Source organism: Tarenaya hassleriana, unplaced genomic scaffold, assembly GCF_000463585.1.
Source record: "Tarenaya hassleriana unplaced genomic scaffold, ASM46358v1 Cleome40, whole genome shotgun sequence".
NCBI classification, from domain to species: domain Eukaryota; kingdom Viridiplantae; phylum Streptophyta; class Magnoliopsida; order Brassicales; family Cleomaceae; genus Tarenaya; species Tarenaya hassleriana.
In genome coordinates, this window is record NW_010966882.1 from 473,728 (window position 1) to 489,511 (window position 15,784).

At 37.4% G+C, this 15,784-nt stretch overlaps 3 protein-coding genes across 14 annotated transcripts in view; 1 reads left to right on the forward strand and 2 right to left on the reverse strand.

The window, feature by feature from the left end:
* Positions 1-30: 30 nt before the first annotated feature.
* On the reverse strand, positions 31-3,035 carry LOC104824626 (phosphatidate cytidylyltransferase, mitochondrial-like). 12 transcript variants are annotated; one of them, XM_019203846.1, is made up of 11 exons: positions 2,830-3,035; positions 2,660-2,716; positions 2,498-2,560; positions 2,326-2,394; positions 2,107-2,151; positions 1,692-1,739; positions 1,512-1,616; positions 1,359-1,436; positions 1,065-1,193; positions 775-880; positions 31-564 (listed from the first exon to the last, which is right to left on the reverse strand). In XM_019203846.1, the coding sequence occupies exons 1-11, from the start codon at positions 2,935-2,937 to the stop codon at positions 371-373; spliced, it is 1,002 nt and encodes a 333-aa protein (XP_019059391.1). In that variant the 5' UTR covers positions 2,938-3,035; the 3' UTR covers positions 31-370. The 12 variants fall into 12 exon arrangements, with proteins under 12 accessions (XP_019059391.1, XP_019059390.1, XP_019059392.1 ...); XM_019203845.1 differs by having other exon boundaries at positions 2,498-2,591; XM_019203847.1 differs by having other exon boundaries at positions 2,326-2,389; positions 2,498-2,716.
* A 2,118-nt stretch (positions 3,036-5,153) lies between these two features.
* Positions 5,154-6,418, forward strand: LOC104824660 (E3 ubiquitin ligase BIG BROTHER-related-like). Its single transcript, XM_010556772.2, has one exon. It carries the CDS (start codon positions 5,318-5,320, stop codon positions 6,308-6,310), a length of 993 nt encoding a protein of 330 aa, XP_010555074.1. The 5' UTR covers positions 5,154-5,317; the 3' UTR covers positions 6,311-6,418.
* Positions 6,419-15,016: 8,598 nt separating this feature from the next.
* LOC104824661 overlaps positions 15,017-15,784 on the reverse strand; it is a 2,318-nt gene continuing 1,550 nt past the window's right edge. The window contains exons 2-3 of the mRNA XM_010556773.1: positions 15,232-15,387; positions 15,017-15,139 (exon numbers count right to left, since the gene is read on the reverse strand). Of these exons, the coding sequence (XP_010555075.1) occupies positions 15,017-15,139; positions 15,232-15,387 (279 nt within the window). The remainder of the gene's footprint in view (positions 15,140-15,231; positions 15,388-15,784) is intronic.

The window sequence follows — 15,784 nt, forward strand, 5'->3', positions numbered from 1 at the left end:
AATTAGATTAAACAAGAAATTGACAAAAAGTTTTGAACTTTGCAAATTAATCCTTATTATTCACTGAATACAACTAACTATTGGGTTATCTTACAATATGCCAAATAAGTGGGTAAACTGATTTTTCATTTATACCCCAAAATAGTGTTTCAGACCATTCTCTAAACTGAAACTGAACAGCAATAGGCCAGAAAAAAAAAACGAATAAACACATTGTGGAGACACGTTCCAGAAACTTACGCTCTCTCTTGTGGGTCAAACCTGCAACCAGTTATGGCAAAAACTTGAGATTGTTCAAGAGATTCAGTCCCCCTCCTGTCTCTGCATGGAAGGTTATTCAAACTTATTCATCTGCATCTTAATGTCGGCATCATGATGTCCGAGAGGTCCAAGCTTTCCGCATTTTCTGAGAAAGGTATCTTGTGCCGTTGACAAATCCAACAGCCAAGAAACCAGACACTGCCTGTCTCGCACTTGAAACCATAACCTTCCGACTAAGAACCTTCTGCATACATTTTGCAGCTTCTTCTCTTGATCCCACCAAAACCTCGCTAAAAACACGACCTGCGGCAAGGAAACAACAGTTCTACTCATCATCATCATCATCATCATCCATATATAGATGTTATCAGGGTGTTATGCATATTATAAATCAGAGCCTTGAGAACCCTCGTTTTCCATGGGTTCTTCGTCTAAACACATCGTACATATAGCAGCTTTTGAGGGTTTTAAGAAGGGGTGGCACATGTATAAACTAGGGATCAGAATTCGTACCGGTCCCACTCGAGATCTTCTTCTCCCCGAGCTTTGCCCCCATCTGGTTTCTAACAGCTGGAGGAAGAGAAGAGACCAAAGAGCGTGTAGCTGAAACACTGCAAGCCTGATCACAAGGCACAGAAGAAGTGATTTAGACATAAAACCGAAAATGATCAATGGCTCTAGATTGAGAATGGTAACATTCTGCCACCAAATAATTTCATAGTCATCGACAAGGTGGTATAAATCCTTGCCACAGGCAATACCATGCCGACTATTGCTCTTACTGTAACGTCAATTTTATGTACCTGAGAAAGTTTTCCTACATTATTGTCATAAGATGTGAACTGCAGCCAGTCCTTGGTCTCGTACTCTTCAAGAAAAGGCTTATACATTGACTGGAATAAATCAAGTTGACCCTGGACAATCTTCTCCACCTGTGGAAAAAGGCTTGAACTAATAAAAATAGTGATCAGGAGTTCTATAAAAGCAGGATAATCGAACAATATAGATCGTTATGAAACTTCAGAATTACCGCACAAGATTTCACATTTTAATAGCGATATTTGCGCTGAGGTGTATAAAATGAGACTGGCTCTAACCTTATTTCTGTCCTCTGCAAAAAGCATGCGCAAGTCACCCATGTAAGAAAGGCTACATATTTTGGCATAGAGATCCTTCTGCATTGGAGTTCCGTAAATTAATATAAAGCCTTATTTACCCTAGAATTTTCCGAGCTAATGACAAAAACCAACCTCGGTGAAGTTTGATGGCAAGAGAAGAAGAGCTGCAGATATTGCAGCTCTCAGATTAACAGAGTTCACATTTGCTATGTCCACACCATCTACAAGAATATGAACCTGTACCAAGACATATACTTCCTCAGAAACCTAACAAGCCAACCTGATATTCAAAACACAGGACAACATGTGCACCGGTTTTTGTAGACGGCCACTCAAATAGAATCTATCCCAGTTCAGTATGTCCTGTACTAGATTATAAGTCACCCATGTAAGAAAGGCTACATATTTTGGCATAGAGATCCTTCTGCATTGGAGTTCCGTAAATTAATATAAAGCCTTATTTACCCTAGAATTTTCCGAGCTAATGACAAAAACCAACCTCGGTGAAGTTTGATGGCAAGAGAAGAAGAGCTGCAGATATTGCAGCTCTCAGATTAACAGAGTTCACATTTGCTATGTCCACACCATCTACAAGAATATGAACCTGTACCAAGACATATACTTCCTCAGAAACCTAACAAGCCAACCTGATATTCAAAACACAGGACAACATGTGCACCGGTTTTTGTAGACGGCCACTCAAATAGAATCTATCCCAGTTCAGTATGTCCTGTACTAGATTATGCATCCGGACAACCCCATACTTGAGCATCTGCACAGAGCTTCAGAAAGAAAAATGGGTAATGCAAGAAATAAAGTGTACAACTCTTCATCCAATGCGATCATCCTCTTCGAAAGTCAAACAGGTGAAGCATAGAACACAAGCATGAACTAGGAAGTGATAAAAAATAAAATAAAAATAAAAATCAGAAATTTAACTCGTTACCCTGTTATTCCAAGTGACAAACGGATTGAAGTGAACTCCAACTCCTACTTTATCCGCAACTCCACTGATCTTAGCGAAGGAAGAAGCCGTTTTTTAGCGTTCTGGTCGAGAGATAAAGCCGCAACAGCAATCCAATTGCACGAGACATAGAGAGGGAGAGAGAGAGATATACCAGCCTAGCCCCTCCGAGATTAACCATCCACGAGGCATAGTGATCCGAATTCATTCTAAGATTCTTGAACACCAGGTAAAAAGAAGATGAGGATCTACAGAGTAAACAAGGGTTGCCATGTAAGATCACAGTTAGCGGGAATAGCTCTAGACCTAGCCTCACCTCGGAATGCCATTGCTCAGGATCGGAGACACCAAGGATGTAGTCCACCATTTTAGACTACAAAGAAAACAAAGGTCGTGTTTTTTTACTGTCCAAACCAGTGAGCCAATGAAAATTCAGGAATGCAAGTAACATACGGACAGATCAAATCAAGACAGTACAGCGCCTACCTTGTCGTGGTTATTCGGGTGCAAAGCTGAACCATAGACGCAGCAAAACTCCACAGGAGGAAGAACTTGTAAGAAACCTGCAAGCTCATCTCTTTGCTCAGACTCCATATCTGGAACACCCGTACAATAAATTCAGTTCCGACCAATGCGAACGGTTCCAATCTCGGACGAGAGAGACGAAGATGCGAAGGTAACTAGGGTTAGGTCTACACCATTAAAGCGAAGAATTTTTTTCTTTTCCAAATATCTACTTATATTGTACATGGGCCGACATTTATTTGGGCGACATTGTATATGTCGGGTTCTGTTAATAAGCCCAATATATTTTGGACTTTTTTTTCTAACTCCTAAAAATTTCTTAACTTTGCGTGCGATAAAAAAAATTCATAAACTTGTGAGAGTGTCAAATAATTTCTAAACGTGTAAAAAGTATCTCAATAAATCATAATCTTGTTAAAATGTATCATATTAGTCTTTTGAAAAAACTGATTATAATAATATGATTTTATATCCTAAGTGGCAAGTGATATGACACACCAAATGTGATTTTTTTGCCACATAATCAGTATCGGGTTTTAGAAAACCGGTTTCTTTAAAAAATATTTTAAAGTCTCTTAGAGTCATTTCATCGAACACTTAGTATACACGATGACTTACACTATACAAGATGAAACGTTCTATTTGCTCATGCTTTTAAGCTCTTCAGGATCGACATCCGCTCCGTCTTCCTCGATGTAGATAACGTTAGACTCGAGCTTATTGGGACATCCATAGAAGATGACAAAATCATAACAAAACGCCATCAATGACAGAAGGGTTTGAACAGATTCGAAGTAGTTCGGCAATGGTTTATAATGGATGGGATTTGAAACATAGAAGATGCATAGATGAAAGAACTTGAAACGCAAGGAACCATTCTGCTCAGGTGTCGGAAAAAATGGCGATGCGGATATCAACATCACCATTTTTTAAAATTCTAATACTAAATGTTCGTGCATTGTAAATGTTCGATGAAATGCGTGTAAGAGACTCTAGAATATTTTCTGAAAAATCCACTTTTTTAAAACCCAGTACTGATTACGTGGCAAAAAAAAATCACATTTAACGTGTTATATCACCTGCCACGTAGGATATAAAATCATATTATTATAATCGGTTTTTTTAAAGGACTAATATGACACTTTTTAACGAAATTATGATTTATTGAAATACTTTTTGCAAGTTTAGGAATTATTTGACACTCGCAAGTTTATGAATTTTTTTTCTCGCACTTTGCAAGTCTAGGAATTTTTAGGAGTTTTTTCCTTTTTTATCATATAGTGTTTTATTTTATTTTTTTTCGGGAATGCCAAAAAAGAATTAGTTGGATGTTGCCAAAGGGAGTGGCGATGCCATACGCAAAAAACTTTACTAAAAAGTAAATTCGAAACTCATATATTTTTCTTGATAAAATTCTATACTTTTTTATTTTATTTTTTGGCTTATTTATCAAAAAAATCATGAACTATTTTTCTTTGATACAAATTATCGTACTTTTACATTATTAGTCAATATATCCTTGTTTCATAACGGCAATGACGATATTAACATTAACGGATTGTATATACATCAGATTAATGTATCACGTTATTTATAATAAAATATTTAAAATTAATTAAAAATAAAATAATAATTATAATAAATAATTTAAAAATAAAAAATATACAAATCTTTACATATATATACATGCATACATACACATAGACATATATATACTAATATATATATATATATATTTAATATGTACATGCATACATTGTATATTGTTTTTCAAATCTAGATAATGGATATATGACATTTAATATTTAATTTCGGTCTTTTCTTTGGCCCTGCATGATAGATAATATTTGCTTCGTCGAAGATATTTTAGGAATCATTTATACTTACTAAAAAATCAACAAAAATCGGGTAATATATTATTATATCCGTATTTGTAGTCGTCTTTTTTCTCACGCGATAGATTTCGAATTTCGATATGTTTGGTAAAAAACTTTTTTTTTTATACTCTTTCTTAACTGACGCTTTTTGGTTCATGATCCCTGATCTTCAGGAAAAAATAAAATCTAAAAAACTCTTTTTAACGTTGTGTTAAACACGTCCCAATGAGAACACGACACGTGGAACTTACACAGCTGTTGAACACTGTTTCCTTTTTTCTGTTGTGTGGGAAATGGAAGATTTTTTTTTTTTTTTATGTATTCCAATCTCACGAACCCTTGGAAGTTAGAAGTGCCTATAAGAACTCAGTTTCAGCCTCTGTCTCTCAATCTAAGAAATTTTCACCCGGTTTTGCTTTCAGCGTAGTACCCTCGAAACCTTTCTCTACGATCGGATTAGGGTTTTGCTCATTCTTCTCGAATTCTCACTCCGATTCTCTCACCGCGCAAAACCCTAGAAATCATTCTCTGTGATCGGGAAAGGGCTTTGCTCGTTCTTGTGAATTTCGGCCATGGATTCCGACAAGAAGATCGAGATACATTGTGGAAAGGTGGAACTGAGACCGGAATTGGGCTTGCAGACCCTGGTCGAGATCTCTCTCGAGTACTCTGACCGAGAGATTTTCGACATGGGCGACGGCGATCTTCACACCGTCAACGAATTCACCGACGAAGCGATCCACCTGGAGATGTACCTTGGTCCTGACACCGACGTTCGCGGCACTCTCCGGGTTCGTTTCGAGATCGAAGACGATTTTTCAGAAGCTATTTCTTCGCGCATATCCTCTGTTCTCAAAGAGTATGGTGGCGGGGGAATCATGATAGAACTCGCCGTAAAGGTTGTGGAAGACAGCGTATTTTCTCCTGATGATATTTTCGACGATGATTACGACGATGGTGAATATGGGTTCTCTCGGACAATTCTCCGTGAAGATCATGATGCCGCCGCCTGTGATGTTGATATGGAGAACTACGACGAAGAGGAGGAAGAGTACATTCAGACAGACGCAACAGCAGCCGAGGATGAAGATCAACATGCTTGTTACGATTTGGTTCCATCGAGTTTGTCTGAAGGACATGATGGTTTGATGTCGCCTGCAACCCCTGTGTTTGATCTTCATGAACTGGAGGAAGAACAAGGATTGGGGATGTGGGATTTGGTTATGGGAGATTATGAAGGTGAGGAGGGAGAGGGAGAGGAAGAAGAAGAAGTGTACGGTCCCAGAGGAACGGGAGCACCAGAAGAAATGATCACAAGGCTGAAGAAGGAAGGAGAGAAACAAGCGCAAAGCCTGAAGAGGAATATCGATTCTGCGAACTGTGTCGTCTGTATGGAGGACTGGTCGGATTCAGACATGGTGATCGACATGCCTTGCTCTCACGTCTTCCACAGCGGATGCATCTTTGAATGGCTCCAGTCCCACACCACTTGCCCTTTGTGCCGCCGTGTCCCTTATGAATCTCTGAGCTCTGGCTGTGATCCAGAAGTACCTGTTCCCAAGTAGTTGGAAGTGTTTTTCTTGGTATCTGTTTCCACTGTGTCTCTTTTTGGTTTATTATGTCTGGAAACCGTTGTAAAACAATTACTCTGTAATGAAAATGGCAGAAACTTGATTTTATGAATATGGACTTGTTATCTTCGTGCCCAGTGCTGCTACTCCTAAATGACAATATGGTTAGCGATATAACAAAAGCCCTAATCGGATTACAGACAAAGGTTTGGAGGGTGTAACGCATAGACCAAAACTGGGTGGAAATTTCTTAGATTGAGAGACGAGAATTTTGAGAGGTTTCGAGTATTTCGGTTTAGAAAACATTTGGTATTATGTCGAATTGATTTGATTTGATTTTTATTTGTAGATTTTTTTCAAAGAAATTTTCGATTTTTTAAGATTATTTTTTATTCCAAATCAAATTCTAATTTTTCTGTTTAAAAAAATTATGACGCATTCTATCATTTATTCAAGTCGATTCGGATACATAAAAAAAAGGAAATCTTCCATTTTGCCAAAAAAAAAAAGGAAGCTTCGTTTAACAGTTGTATTAGTTTAAAAAAAAAAGAAATATTCCATTTTGCCAAATAACAAAAAAAAAAAAAGAATTTAACAGTTGTCCGCGTGTTGATTTCTCATTGGGTTCTGTTTAACGCTAAGGTTGAACTTGAAAGAGTTTTTAGATTTAATAGGAAAGAAACGCGCTATTATTTTTTTTTCTTTTTGTTTAATTTATTGATATAATTATTATAAAAATGATTTAAAAAATATTTATTTGATATAGTAAAATATATATCTGTAAAGTAAAGTATTGAAAGAATATGATAATCATTGTATAGATGTTGTACACGTTTGATTTATTTTGGTTGTAATCAATATTGGTTTTTGTATTCTACAATCTGTTTAAAATTTAGTTGTCAAGTAAAAATTAAAATTTTTTCTTAAACATTGACGGATCATCGGCGCAACAGTAATATATATATATATACATATAATACACAAAACTAATAAATCTATATATATATATATATATGCAAATGCTTACTATATATAACAATAGAAATATTGTTTTATAATGTAAATACCAAAAAAGATTTAATTTGATTAGAAATTAGGAAAATTAAGATAGAATTTGATTCGGTTTAAGAGATAACAAAGATGATATAGACATAATAATCGCATTTTATCTTTTTCTCCTCAAATTGAGATTTTTCTTATAAATATCAAAACTTTCTTTTTTTTTTATTATCAATAATCTCATATTTTATAATAAAACAAATAGTAATTACTAATGAATACATGCAAAGATACTATCTATGCATAGATTGGCAACCGTGCCAAAGTTGATAAACTTTTATGTTAAAAAAAATAATCACGTGACATTGGGAAAACTACCAAAGTGAATTAATATAGAATATAATAAAACAATAACACCAAAAAAGGATTAATTAAAAAATCAAATAATAAACATGGTTAGTAAGGACCAATGAGTAATCATATTTGATATATATATATATATAATATGTAATATCTTGTAGGGTATTTTATTAGGCATGGTATATATCTTCTTTATGTCAATTTTGGTGACATATTTTTTTTTTGGTAAAAATTTCGGTGGTATGTTATGAGTGTATACAAATAATGAAACACATATGTGACATTATAATCATATTCCTAAAAGGACCACTCCATCTTTATATTACCTCTGTACGATTTCCATAATCAATAGTTCTTACCACATACGCAAAAAAAAAAAGACTCACGTTCTTAAGTTCCTTATACATATATCTACATATAAATCTATATAAATATATATACATACACATATACAAATGTAGATATATACACAAATATATCTATATATACACATATATACGTACATATAATTATATTTAATTATTTATATATATTCACATATAAATACATTCATACACATATATAGATATACATATATACACAAATTAAAAATAAAAAATAAAATATGAAAATACATACATAAAATTTAAATGAGAATATAAAGTCCAAACTATTTATTTTTAATTATTAATATTTCTACACATATATTTGCATGTAAACATATATACATAGACATACATGTATACACAACTACATATAAATATATGTACATACACAAATACATCTATATATATTTTTATACCATACATATATATATATATATATATATATATATATTTACATACAGTGGTGGATCCAAAAAGATTATTAATAGGGATAAATATTAATATATAATCTCATTTTAAAAAAAATATGTTTAAAAGGGGGGAATTGGCCTAAGTTTTTTTAATGGGATATTTTACTATTTGTTACTAAAAATTCATAAATTTACAAGTAACCCCACTAAAAATAAAAAAAAATGACTTATTTATAAAATGTAATAAGATTTGAAGAATAATACTCCCACTTCATATTTATAAGTGTCCCCTCCCCTTATTTTTTTTAATCGGAAATCAAATAAACATATCACATTTTTCTAATTTTTTTAAAAAATTCATATTTTATATATTTTTTTCTCTTCTTATATCTAAAAATAATAATCAATTTAATCGTAATAAAAAAATTATCATCAATTTAATCATAACTTAATATAAAAAAATAAGAACAACAAAATCAAATATATATAAATGTTATAATTTTTGTTTGAATCCATTTTTATTTTTTTATTATTCGTTTCTATATATATTTAGCATACTTATAAATGTGTGTATATATATATATATATGTATTTAATATAGTATTCTGCTCCAGTGGCCTTAAACTGGGAATATAGCAGAAATGTCCTTAAAATGCTACCCTTACTTCATAACCTACCCTCCAAAAAATAAATCTAAAAAAAATAAAAGCTGAAATGAGCTAAAGACATATATATCCCTGAATTTTAAATGAAAGACGAAAAGTACCATACCTTTTCAATTAAAAAACGGCTAAATTTTTAAGAATAAAAAAAAACGCTCTCTCTCCCTCGGTAAACTCCCACTCTCTCTTGCAACCCGATCTCTCTCTCTCTTGTAGCATTTCGAAAACTCTCTCTCTCTCTTGCACGATTTCTCTTTCGGGATTTTCAGAAAAGTGAGGCCATTTTCCTTGCAATTTCGGTATCTCTCTTGTGATTTTTGTGAAAAATCAAACACTCATGGATCCAAGAACACATGTGCCTTCTGCTTTGTCTTCATCTGCGTCTCAGGCCGGTTCATCGCCGTCATCGTCGGACAAAGATCTCCCATTAGAAACGGTAGGTTTGTCTACATCTTCTTCTCCGTTTTTTTCTTCTATGACATGATCCTGGAGTAAAATCATTAAACTTGTTGGATGATTTGAGATTTCAAAATAGGAATTTAGGGTTTAGGGATTTCGAAATTGAAAATTAAAGTTTTGAGATTTCTGAATATAAAGTTAGGGTTTTGTGTTTTGAAATATATAATTTGGGTTTTAGGAATTCGAAATAGAAAGTTAGAGTGTGGATGTGAGATTTCGGAATACCTTGGCAATTTTAATGATTTCCTAAGTCGCAAGGTCATGTGGGTCACAGATCACATGGGTCACAGAAATTTATATGGTAATAGTATAATATAACTCACAACACTGCACACGAGTCACATGGATCACGGGTCACGGGTCACATGGGTCACGGATCACATAGGTCACATGAGCCACAGGTCCCAGGTCCCAGGTCACAAAGATCACAATGACGACCAAGTATTTTATTTTGCAGCTTCCATTTGTTTACAAATTCGAAGACATTCAGTTTTCTTCGAAGATCAATACGAAGTGTTATCCCTATGAGACGCTGAAGACGCTTAAAGAAGTACTAACACAGGATGAATGGACGTACTTCGCGAAAGAATCACAGTTCCAACATCTATTCCACGCGCAATGGGATCCACAGTTAAAGATGGCGCCTGCGGGATTCTCATTAACCACTCTGTTAAAGCGGAAGACGAGAAGGAATTGTGGTTCGTGCTCAATGGTGTGCACGTGAGGTACTCAATCATTGAGCAACACACTTATATGTGGTTTGAAGTGTGGAAAATATCCAGAAGAATGGGAGAACTTCAAAAAGAGTGACTTCAGGAAAAAGACTTTCGGACGTAAGAAAGTTTGTTTGAATGATGTGGTGGAGAAATTGAGATATATGCCAACCTAGAGGGCAGCAGATCGTAAGAGATTGGCTACTCTATGCTTGATGACCGGAATCTTGGATCATGCCCTGTCATCCGAACAAATCAGCCATGATTTGATCGACATGGTTGATGATTTACGTTTCCGTGAACGATTTCCGTGGGGTCAATACACTTTTGATCGAATAGTTGATCAAGTGCGAAAGAGTCTCGGTGCGAAACCAAAGACAAAATGGCATTGCCCGGGGTTTATAATCCCTCTGATGGTAAGTTATTTATTAAATTACGAGGAAATTATTTAAAAGTTGGATTGATTTGATAAGTTTTTTTTATGTTGCAGTTGCTGCCTTTTGAGTGCATTGAAAGCTTGGGTGCCAACGGATGGTACACAGATGTTTCAGGTGCAGACCCAAGCTGTCCTAGAATGTTCAAGAGGGTAATCAAACCCGGGCTTAGATAAACCTTCCCTGCTATAATGGATAAGATTGGAATTGAATCACAGGTACGGGTTACAGGTCACGGGTCACATGGATCAAGGGTCACTTGGGTCACATGAGTCACATGGGTCACACGGCTCAAAAGTGACATTTTTTTTACAAGTGGGAAAGGATGAAGAAGCACTTCTGTATGATCTGTAGGATTACAATGGAAGTAGTGATCCAAAGATCAGTGTATGGATGCAACATTTGCAGTTGAATCCGCAAAGCATCTGTTGGGATAGCATCCGTGAGCTTGATGCCAGATGCAAAGCTTCTTTGAAAAAGGGAAAAGCTAAGATAGTTGAAGAAGATGATGATGAAGAAGTAGAAGAAGAACAAGAAGAAATTCAAGAAGAAGAGACTCAGGTTGAGGGTGAACCTCCAAGAATGCAAGGATCGGCAGTTTCAAGAGTGGATGCATTAGAGAAGTTCATAAACAGGAGATCAAAGCATCCGAGGCAAGGATCATTGATCACATGGGTCAAGCGATCCAAGCATCTGAGACGAGGTTAATTGCTTGTTTGAAAGATATTATGAAACAGTCTGGTCATTTCTCTGCGAACTATTCGTATAGAGTGCAACCTAGGAATGATGAAGTGTGGGGGGACACTGCAACTTCTAAAGGCCATGCTGGAGGAGCAGATGTTTGTATGGATATCCCTCAAACTGGGAATGTTGATGTGGATCTCTGTGAAGCTGTTGAGAAAAGTAACAAGGTTGCGAATGATGATGTGGATCTCCCTCAAGCTTCTAGCAGGGTTCTAAGGCTGACAATGCTGATGTGGATATCCCTCAAGCTTGTGACGAGGGTTCTAAGGGTTGGAATGCTGATGTGGATCTGCCTCAAGCTTGTGATTGGATCTGCCTCAAGCTTGTGACGAGGGTTCTAAGGGTGGGAATGCTGATGTGGATCTGCCTCAAGCTTGTGACGAGGGTTCTAAGGGTAAGAATGTTGATGTGGATCTCCCTCAAGCTTGTGAGGAGGGTTTAGAGGCTGGGATTGTTGATTTGAATCTCCCAAAAGTTTCTGAAACCCCAATAGAAGGCCAGGATGACATAGCTCCATCTGAAACCCCAAAGGAAATCCCTCAAGCAGTCCCAACGTCTGGTACCGTAGAAGGTAACTCTAGCTCTGAAACTTCACTACTCAGATTTCCTTTGAAAAGAAAACAAAGACAAGGGCCGGAAAAAAGAAGTCCATATGTTGAACCAGAATCGAGTGAACCCCCTGCAAAGAATATGTAACGACCCAAAGCCACTACGGAATGATAGAGTTGTCCCCACACACCAATACGGGACCTTTTTGCGTGTTTTATCCTCACTCACACACATCCCGGAAAGTATTTCCCAGGAGGTCACCCATCCTAAGACTACTCCAAGGCCAGCACGCTTAACTTTGGAGTTCTCTCGAGATGGGCAACCGAAAAGGTAGATGGATCTTGTTGCTATGAGTAGCTCAATTAATTCCTTTAAGTTATCTTAGACTGTGTAGTCCCACACCTACACAGCCCTCGGATCCCTCTCATTCTGGTGCGTCCGATTCATTCCTGTACCCCCTACACAAAAGCTTGTCAGGAACCGCCCATTGTCCATGTCTCTCGCACATGCGATCACTCCCCGCCCTCCTACGGTATCCTGGGCTGTCACAGGCCCACCAGCTTCCGCTTGGTTCGTCCTCGAACCACATCGTATTGGGAGAGAACCGGCTCTGATACCATTTGTAACAACCCGAAGCCGCTACAGAATGATAGAGCTGTCCCCACACACCAACACGGGACCTTTTTGCGTGTTTTGTCCTCACTCACACACATCCCGGAAAGTACTTCCCAGGAGGTCACCCATCCTAAGACTACTCCAAGGCCAGCACGCTTAACTTTGGAGTTCTCTCGAGATGGGCAACCGAAAAGGTAAATGCATCTTGTTGTTATGAGTAGCTCAATTAATTCTTTTAAGTTATCTTAGACTGTGTAGTCCCATACCTACACAGCCCTCGGATCCCTCTCATTCCGGTGCGTCCGATTCATTCCTGTACCCCCTACCCAGAAGCTCGTCAGGGGCCACCCATTGTCCATGCCTCTCGCACCGGCGATCACTCCCTGCCCTCCTACGGTATCCTGGGCTATCATAGAATAAACGTTGCAAGAAACTTGTCAGAGGTAGAGGAAGAATAGGAAGGGGGAGAGGAAGGAGCAGAGGAAGTAGCAGAGGCAGGGGTACACAACAGCATGAAGAACCAAAGAAACCGGAATCAGAAGGCGAAGAATCTGAGGTTGCATACTTTGTCTGGCAACCTGAAGGAGTTAATGGTGACAGCCTCGAAAGGACGACATCCTTTTTTTCATCGTCCACTCTAAAAGCGAGTATTCTTTGGAAATTTATGAATATGCCCCGAGAGAAAAGGCTATGGAAGTCTAATTTGAATGCAACTAGAGATTCAAAGTTTTTTGAAATTATTTTGGAGGGCGGGAAATGGCTCACAGATGAGGTAAGGTCCCATTAAATAGGTCACGGGTCACACGGGTCATCTCTAACTTGTTTTTGTTTTTCTTTGACAGCATATAGAAGAGGCAATGTGTGCATTTCGGTGCAACTATTCGAAGTACTCTGGTAAAACCGTGATCTCTAACTGTTGCATATGTGATCTATACTTCTCGGAGACCATCATGCGGTGGGAAGAGAGTGGGGACCTGTCCAAGCTGGGTTGTCTTGAGAAATACTTCTCCGGAAAACGTCCAGTTGGAGCTGTACATAAGTCGTTGCAGAAGTATGATGTTCTTCTAACTGTTGTGAACATCCCTTCACCCACAGACCCCAAGATTCCCTATCATAGGGTTGCCATTAAAGTGGATATCAGGGACAAAGTACTTAAAGTATACAACTGCCAACCGAGACTGCGGGAGAATGTGGATAAGGTTGTTCAGAAGTTAGCTCATCTCATACCGCATGCATACGTCCTTGCTAAGACGAAATTTTTCTGTAAAGGAGATTTGCTTGAGGTTCAGTACAAGATTGGGCTTCATAAAAATGCAACAGGTTCTGATTCCGGTGTTTTTGCTGCAAAATACGTGGAGGGAATAATGTTGAACAAGGGAGCAGAATTCATGTCGATATGCGATGGGACCATACTGATCCGTAAAAAATTGGCTATCGATATATTTTGTAATGGTAAAATTGTGAATTGACCCGTTATTTATTGCGAACTCTTTCGTAGTTTGTAAACTCAGTTTTTGTAAGCTCTTTCGTATTTTGGATTTTACTTTTACTTGGAAATGAGAAAGAAAAAAAACATAAGTCCAATGGGCCACGCGGGTCACATGAGTCACATGAGTCACGGGTCACACGGGTTACACGGGTCACATGGGTCACGGGTCACGGGTGAGTCACATGGGTCACATAGGTCACATGGGTCGAATTTATCGAATTAGTGACTTGGTATGGTTATGCAGTGATTAATCATGGATTTTAACATCAATAACAACTTTAAAATCACATTCCTTTCAATTTTCATATTCAAGTCACTCATGCAAATATAATCCATAAGTGATACTAGTGTTTCATGACAACTTATGAATAAATTATACTAATGTTCATATAACTCTTACTTATGTTAACGAATTTAACTTGCAGATACCATATTATCATTGTAAAACATCATATAAACCATTTTAACACTTTAAAATCGAGATTTGACCGTGTTTTATAAGTGCCACTGAGTCACGGGTCACATGGATCACACAGTGTAAAAATGTCTTCGGGTCACATGGGTCACGGGTGAGTCACATGGGTTACACAGTTCAAAACTTTTTTCTATCTATTCAAGACTTTAACACGGTACTAGTGCAAAGAAAATCACCTTATTCAAATAGATGTCCTTCTGGAAAATATATACAATCACATGGGTCACGAGAACTAAATGAAATCATACAATCATATTATTTATGCAATATCTTTATTTGTCCTTCTTTGAATGCTTTGTCCGCGGTTCGCTGGGACCTGGAAACCGATTTTGTTTGGGTCTACCGGTTTTGCGTTTATCTTCCACAATCGGAGGTAATACCATGAGGTTTGCATCCCGTGGATCGTCAATGATCCAATCACAACAATCAGGAACCGGATAAACCGTTTCTTGATAAGCCAACCGCCATGTCTCCCGGAGAAAGTATGGAGAGCATAAGCCCGGTATAATATTGTCTCTGCCAGTCTTGTGGACTACTGCGATTGCGTGACTGCATGGATATTTGTCTATGTCAAACATCTTACAACTGCATGATCTATCCTCTAGACTCACCAAGTGTTTCCTACCCATTTTATCTCTCACCTCAAACTCGTCCATAGAACTGTTCAACACAATTACCTCATATGTACATGTTATCTCGTACCGTTCATGAAACACTTTATCAATAAACGGTGTCAGCTTATGAGAGTCATCAGTTGAACCTGCTTCCATTCTATGCCTATTGAACCATTCCACAGTCTTTCCAAGACAAATATCAAACAACCCAAGCAACGGAAACCTTTTTGCCTTCTTCAATACGGAGTTAATCGATTCAGCCCCATTTGTAATAAATAAATTATATCTTTGACGTGTAAATTTTGCCCTTGCCCATTTCTCGGGATCAAGTTCTTCTTTCTGCATATATTCTACAAACTTGGGAAACCTGCACGACATATGCACATGGGTCACTGATGAGGACATCGGAGCTAGCAACTTGGATGAGGACAGGAGCTTAACGGAAGGAGCTCTAGAAGATGTTCAAGACTTGACCCATCAGGCGTCAAGACTCTTGCCGGATGATCATAACATCACAAGATCATTCGAAGCCGCGGGAACGGGATTTGACGTGCACAACGCGAAGGCTCCCCGAGCAAGC